The sequence below is a fragment of the Capsicum annuum genome, unplaced genomic scaffold, assembly GCF_002878395.1.
Source record: "Capsicum annuum cultivar UCD-10X-F1 unplaced genomic scaffold, UCD10Xv1.1 ctg2578, whole genome shotgun sequence".
NCBI lineage: Eukaryota > Viridiplantae > Streptophyta > Magnoliopsida > Solanales > Solanaceae > Capsicum > Capsicum annuum.
The window spans coordinates 253,746-260,643 of record NW_025831995.1 but is presented as its reverse complement, the minus strand read 5'-3'; the positions used below and the strand labels follow the sequence as shown (position 1 = coordinate 260,643).

Below are 6,898 nucleotides of genomic sequence, written 5' to 3'. Positions count from 1 at the left end.
AAATCCACCAAAATACAAGCAATCTCTTGTGGTTCCTCTAAATTACTTCAGTATCCACTTGACTACTACCTAGTGTTCTTTTCTCAAATTTTAAAGAAATTTGCTACCAACAACTATATGAGAATTTCCGGTCTGGTACACACCATTGCATACATCAAACTCACGACTGACGAAGAATAAGGAATATTGTCCATATTATCCTTCTCCACCTTTGTTGTTGTACGCATGTTCTTTCTTAACTTTAGATTACTAGCAAAAGGTGTGCTAGTAACTTTATCACTCTTCATGTTGAAGCATATGGGTACATGTTCAATGTACTTCTTCTGAGATAGCCACACCTTTCTACTTGTTTGTTTTAAAACAATCTTTGTCCCCGAATTTGTTGTGATGGGCTCAATTCCTTAATGTCAAATGACTTGGACAAATCTCCCTTCAACGTTCCAATTAGCTCCATGTCCTATCCTACATCAATGTGTCATCCACGTACAATAACAAAATAATGAAGTTGTTGTCAGATAATCTTTTGAGGTATAAACATGGATCTGAATAAGTCTTTGTGTAAGTTTGAGTTTGCATGAATGAGTCAAACTTCTTGTACCACTGCCTTGGCACATTCGTCAATCCATAAAGACTTATATTCAGTTTATAGACTATGTGTTTCTTTCCAGCTACTTGAAATCCTTCTGTTTTTTCCATATATATTTCTTCTTCCAAATCTCTATGAAGAAATGTAGTTTTCACATCTAACTACTCTACTTGAAGATCTAGGCTAGCTGCTAAGCTAAAAAATGGTTCGAACAGATGTCAATGAGTGAGAAAATTTCATTAAAATCAATACCTTTCTTCTGTTCGAAGCCTTTTACCACGAATCAAACATTGTATTTGACCAGCTTGCCATTTCCATCTTTTTGAGTTTAAAAACCCACTTGAACTTAAGCGATCTTTTACCTTTTGGAAGTTCAACAAGCTTGTACTTTCCATTTTCTGTAGAGATTCCATCATTTCTTGCATGGCTTTCATCCACTTGTCCTTTTTGATGGAACAACACCTCCTTTAGACTTTCTAGCTCCCCTCATCATTGATGAGGACATACTCTAAGGAAGAGTACTTGGATGACTCTACCCTTTTCCTTTCTGATCTCCTCAGAGGTTGAGATTGTTCATCTTCTTCTTGAGTAGGGTACTCCACCTGCTCGACATAATCACCAAGTTGATCCCCTTGCTCGACAATCTCATGAGGTTGCTCCGCTAGCTCGTCAACCTCACCGATCATTCTTTCTGGACTTCTGAGATTGCCAGAAGTAGAAAGAACGGTAATAAAATTAGGGACTACACCATTCTGTTCTTGACCTTCTCTAACAAATCTTCAGCAATTCTGACTTCATTTTCGTGACCATCTTAGCTAAAAGTTTAATATTTGAGGCATAACACATAGTCGTTCCCTTTAAGCTCAACTTATATAGCATTTATATATGCCCTCCAACTTCGGGTGTGCACAAGTAGACAATTAAACTTGTATAAAATTAAACAAGTAGACACATACATACTTTGTAGTGTCTAAGGTGGAAATTCGTGTCCTACATGACATCCTTTAATTTTGCCTTATCTATAATCTATATATGCCCTCCAACTTTGGGTGTGCACAAGTAGACATTTAAACATGTATAAAGTTGAACAAAAAGACACATGCATTCTTTGTGGAGTCCTATGTGGCAATTCATAATCCTACATGGCGTTCTATGTGTCTTCAGCGTGTGTCTGTGTTTAAACTTTATTTACTTCATTATGTCTTCAACAGGTGAAGAAAAAAGATGTAATAGTGAAAATACAAGGAAGCCAGCAAGGAAGAAAAGGGCAACTAGCAATTGATGCACAAATATTTGAGATTACGCCAGCTTTCCATGTGGTAGAAATGAAAAAAAAATCAGGAGATACTGCAGAATACAGGAAGTTTTGTGATCAAGGCTTAAAACCTTCATTAAAAGATATAGTTTGGACATGGCAGGGCAATGATCAACAACATCTGGAAAGTCAAGAAGTCAAAACTTAGAGATATGAATGTGAAAGAAAAAAGAGTTGTGGGGAAGGAATTAACATTTTTCAATTCTTAATTGGTTAATTTGGAAAATCTTGAAGAATGGGGGTTGATTTTGTACTGTATTGAAAGAAGAGAAATTTAGGAACGTAATTATCTATCTTCTTCATTTATTATTGTGGGACCTATAGGTCACATATTCAAGTCATGGAATCGGTCGGTCACTAATGTTTGCGTTAGGCAAGTTGCCAGCATTACAACCCTTGGGTGCGACACTTATCTATATCTTGGGTGAATGCAAGGTACTTCATGAATTGAGCTACCCTTTTTTTCTTATCATGTAAGAATTATGAAAACATTTTTGGTCATTGCTCTTTTTGTTTTTTGTCTTGATGTTATATGTCATCACTATTTCCCATGTAAAACATTTACTGAATTAAGTGCTATTTGTATTCATGTTAATTGCTAAACAAGTTTCAAAAAATTATTCTTCTTGAGATTTTCAAGAGGATTTATTTGGTTTTTGTTGTTCAATTTATATTTACAAGTTCCACCATTTGGCAACATTAATATTAAGAGGCAATCAAGTGCTAAAAAAAAAAAAAAATATATATATTTACATGAATCCACTAATTTAGCAAAACTTGCAACAAACAAGCGATTTGAAAGAATGAGAGGTTCCAAGAAGATGCTTAGCATGCAAGAAGTTGAACCTTGATCTTTTGTAGCATCCCTACAACATCTTTCATGTTTATCCTTCCTGCCGGAGATTCAGCACAACAATCTAATGCCACTTTCATCATTGAAGCCACAAGATTTATCTCTTTCTGGAATCGATTACCCGTTGATGTTACCAAGTTGGAATCTACGACATCCATTACTGCCTCTGGAAGTGAATAACTCACCCATTGCTTCAAGGTAAGATCTCCCTCAAACTCATTAGGCTTTCTCCTGGTAAACGTTTCCAGCAACATGATCCCATAGCTATATACATCACACTTTGTTGATACCAAACCATCCCGTCCATACTCTACAGTCACACAATTAATTTAAAGATGCAATATACTTTCAAGGTAGGGAAAAGAAAAGGACAAATCAGCAAAACTAAAAGACATACCCGGTGCAATATAACCTAGTGTTGCTAACGTTTTTGTGTATAAATCACAATCATCTTCACCAAGAAGTTTTGAGATGCCAAAGTCGCTTACATGGGAAACCATATCCTCATCCAGCAAGACGTTACTAGGCTTAACATCACAGTGAATCACTGGCAATGCACACCCATGATGGAGATATTCTAACGCACAGGCCACATCTATCATAATGCTTAGTCTCTGCCTGATGTTGAGAAAATAGTTGTGTGAACACAAATACTTATCAAGACTTCCATTTGGCATATACTCGAGCACTAAAGCCTTAAAATCAAGGTTGGAACAACTAGTAATGACTTTTATGAGATTCCTACGGCGAAGGCTGCGCAGAAATTCACATTCTGTATCAAAGCTCTTGAATGCCACGTCTAGTTGCAGATTGAATACTTTAACTGCAACAGCAGTTCCACTTCTGAGAACGCCTTTGTAAACTGAGCGGAAACTTCTGGAACCAATCAGATTACTCTCGCTAAGCGCCTCAGTTGCTTGGAGCAATTCATAGTATGATATTGTTTTTCTTGTTATGGAAGACAATGAATCAGGTTGTTGAGGAGCTCTTTTACCTCTTCTATACCTTATCCAGAAAAACACAAAGGTGATAGGAACAAATACTAGTGCAATTCCCAGCAAAAGAAATAGAACTAGCAATCTTTTCCTATTTGATCTGTGCTTTGATGAACTGGGGCATGGAGGGACACTAAACCTTGAAGAACCACACAATGCTTCATTGTAGATGAAAAACTTACTCAAGAGGTTCTTGAATGGACCCCTCGAGAGTATTTCACCATACAACTTGTTGATAGAAACATTGAAATATTTGAGATTTTGAAGTTTCTCCAAAGTCATAGGAATGATTCCTGATATATTATTGTAAGAAAGGTCTAGGAATTCCAAACCTACCATGTTGATCACTGAGTCAGGTATAGATCCTTGCAATTTGTTATGTTTCAAAGAAAGGTGCACCAGAGTTCGTAATCCTCAAATTTCCCTAGGAATTTCATTTGAGAATTGATTCATTGACAAATCTATAGTGTCGTAACCTTTAGATTTCCAATTTCTGGAGGTAAAGAACCTACCATGTTGTTTGACGATAAGTCAAGAACCACTAGATCTTGAAGGTTTCCTAAGCTTGGTGGTATATTGGAACTCAATTTATTGGAAATCAGATGTATCTCCCTAAGGGAAGTAATATTCCGTAAACAATTAGGAAGAGATCCTGAAAGTTGATTTTGACCCAAGTAAATATCACCCAAATGCTGCAATTTACATATATGATCACCAATAAATCCTGTAAGTTTGTTGTTACTCAAGTTGAAGCGCTGAAGGTTTCTCAAGTTGCCAATTGTTGTTGGAATCGATCCAGCCAAGCTGTTTGCCGAAAGATCAAGGTCTAATAAGCTGCTTAAGTTCCCAAAATCATTTGCAATTCACCCTTTGATCTTGCAACTGTTGGTGTAAAATCTTATAAGAGAGGTGGAAAAGTTCCCTACAGAGACTGGAAGCATGCTGTTTAGAGGGTTTAAAGATAGAGAAACAGTTGTTAAATTTCTCCAATTGGTTAAGGAAGTTAGGAAGCTTAACGAAGAGTCGCAGGTTAAATTGTTTTCTATCATGTTTAGGAACTGTAGATGAGTCAAATATCCAAGAGAATTAGGAATCAATCCAGTGAGTTTGTTTTATGAAATATCTAGTATAGTAAGTTCTGAACAGTTGGAGATAGAATGAGGAATACTCCCAACAAGATTGTTTATGTCGGACAGATAAAGCTCTTCAATGTTGGGTAATAGAGAACCTAAGTTTGATGGAAGGTTTCCTGATAGATTGTTGAATGAAAGATCAATTACTCTCAGCCCTGATATGTTGAAGATCTCCATTGTAAGTAGACCACTAAAATTATTAAAATCAAGCAGAAGTTCTTCCAACTCTATGAGATTGCTCATCTCTTTGGGTATTCCACCTGGCAACACAAGGATAAAACGGAATACTAGTGAGTCAACTAGCATAAGTTGTACCTCTTGCTATCACTTTGATTACGTACCGGTAAACCTATTTTGTTCAAGATACAAAAATTGCATCTTCGTTAAGTTGCCAATTTTACATGGTACGAATCCATTAAGATTGTTCCCCGCCAGTGACAAAACTTGCAGCAATGAAATATTGAATATGGAGATTGGGACTGAGCCGGTCATCTGGTTGCTCTCCATCCATAACTCCATCAAATTAACAAGATTTCCAATTTCTTGTGGAATTATCCCTGCAGTTAATGTGTAATTAATTTTTTTTGAACAAATTAGATAAAATATTACAAACATTCATAAGATAAAACATACCTGTCAAATGGTTATATCCGAGATACAATTTCTGCAAGTAACCCAATCATCCAATTTCAGTATGTATTGGTCCATCAAATTCATTATATGATAAAACCAATAGTTGAAGTTGTGAACAATTTGACAAGCTTGTAGGCATATGACCATGAAGCTTGTTATAAGACAGATAAAGCCGTTTGAGTTTTGGAAGACCATTGCATAAACCATTGGGAAGATATCCTGAAAAGCTATTGTTTGATAATGCAATGACTTCAATTCTTGAAATATTGAAAATTGTGAATGGTATAGAACCCGTAAGTTGATTCTCTTGTATGGATAGCACTTTCATGCTGTGAAGATTGCCGAACCCTTCTGGAATGTTTCCTTGAAGTGAATTATAAGATATCTCCAAAGTCTCCAACCTTGAGGCATTTGAGAGTGACGTAGGAATAAAGCCTACGAGTTTGTTACCCTTCAAATTTAATACTTTAAGGTTTACAGGACTTCCGATCAGTTTTGGTATTTGTCCCTCTATGGAATTGAAATTTAGATTCAAAGTCTCAAGTGTGGAAACATTAGAAAATGAAGAAGGGATGGAACCAGTGAAACTATTATTTCCAAAGTTTAGTACTTGAAGTTGGTGTAAAAACCCAAACCAAGAGGGAACCTCCCCGCTGAAACTGTTGAAACTTAAATCAAGAACCTTAAGTCGATGCAAGCGTGTCGTATCTTGAGGCAAATTTCCATGGAAATTGTTGCTTCCAAAGTCAATAGAAACAAGAAATGTGAGGTTTCCAAGTTCACGCGGTATTACGCCCGTAAGAGCCATGTTGGAAAGATTCAAGAATCTCACTCTCTGGTGACGAGAATCACAAGTGACTCCAACCCAATGACAAACATACGTAGCTGGAGACCAACTTTGATCCAAGTAATGACTGGGGTCCGAAATGATTTGAGATTTCAGGGAAAGAAGAGCTAATTGATCTGTGGAGATGTTAAGTTGAGTCATGGCTGAACTACTTATAACATAGTACTTAAGCAACAAGAGAAAAGAGGTGAAAGTAACAAGTTTCTCCATAATTGCATATGTTGGTAAGAATATGGATATGGATAGTAATCATGTAGTTTTGAGACTTTAAATAGAAAAGAGGTCTCTTGCTCTTTCTGATTTTAAAATCTATATTTATGAGAATTTTCCATTCAAACATATTTTAAGGAAAAAAGGAATAACTTTCCTTTATTCATAAATTAAGTCATCTAAAGACTAATAATACAACAAAGAATTTTTAATTTGTTAGGTGGAAGACCGAGAAAGAAGACTCAAAAAGGAGTCTTCCACTAACTTACAATATAACCAAATGTAAGATGTTCATTGAAGGAGCAAGAATGAATACGGAGTATCTA

General features: G+C 36.1%; 2 protein-coding genes across 2 annotated transcripts; both read right to left on the bottom strand.

Moving 5' to 3' along the window:
- Positions 1-2,726: 2,726 nt before the first annotated feature.
- On the bottom strand, positions 2,727-4,088 carry LOC107869817 (probable LRR receptor-like serine/threonine-protein kinase At3g47570). The gene is made up of 2 exons (XM_047402658.1): positions 3,152-4,088; positions 2,727-3,064 (listed from the first exon to the last, which is right to left on the bottom strand). The coding sequence occupies exons 1-2, from the start codon at positions 4,086-4,088 to the stop codon at positions 2,727-2,729; spliced, it is 1,275 nt and encodes a 424-aa protein (XP_047258614.1).
- A 122-nt stretch (positions 4,089-4,210) lies between these two features.
- On the bottom strand, positions 4,211-6,572 carry LOC124890835 (receptor kinase-like protein Xa21). The gene is made up of 4 exons (XM_047402657.1): positions 5,633-6,572; positions 5,224-5,439; positions 4,944-5,142; positions 4,211-4,553 (listed from the first exon to the last, which is right to left on the bottom strand). Exons 1-4 carry the CDS (start codon positions 6,570-6,572, stop codon positions 4,211-4,213), a joined length of 1,698 nt encoding a protein of 565 aa, XP_047258613.1.
- Between the last annotated feature and the right edge of the window lie 326 nt (positions 6,573-6,898).

Excerpts from the sequence above, each read along its gene's own strand:
- LOC107869817 (XM_047402658.1), bottom strand. The coding sequence starts at position 4,088 with ATGGTAGGTTTGGAATTCCTAGACCTTTCTTACAATAATATATCAGGA. Across the intron at positions 3,065-3,151 it reads ACTAGGTTATATTGCACCGG|AGTATGGACGGGATGGTTTG; the intron begins GTATGTCTTTTA and ends GTGTGACTGTAG.
- LOC124890835 (XM_047402657.1), bottom strand. The coding sequence starts at position 6,572 with ATGGAGAAACTTGTTACTTTCACCTCTTTTCTCTTGTTGCTTAAGTAC. Across the intron at positions 5,440-5,632 it reads GCCTACAAGCTTGTCAAATT|GGATAATTCCACAAGAAATT; the intron begins GTTCACAACTTC and ends CATTAACTGCAG. Across the intron at positions 5,143-5,223 it reads TGAACAAAATAGGTTTACCG|GTGGAATACCCAAAGAGATG; the intron begins GTACGTAATCAA and ends TTGTGTTGCCAG.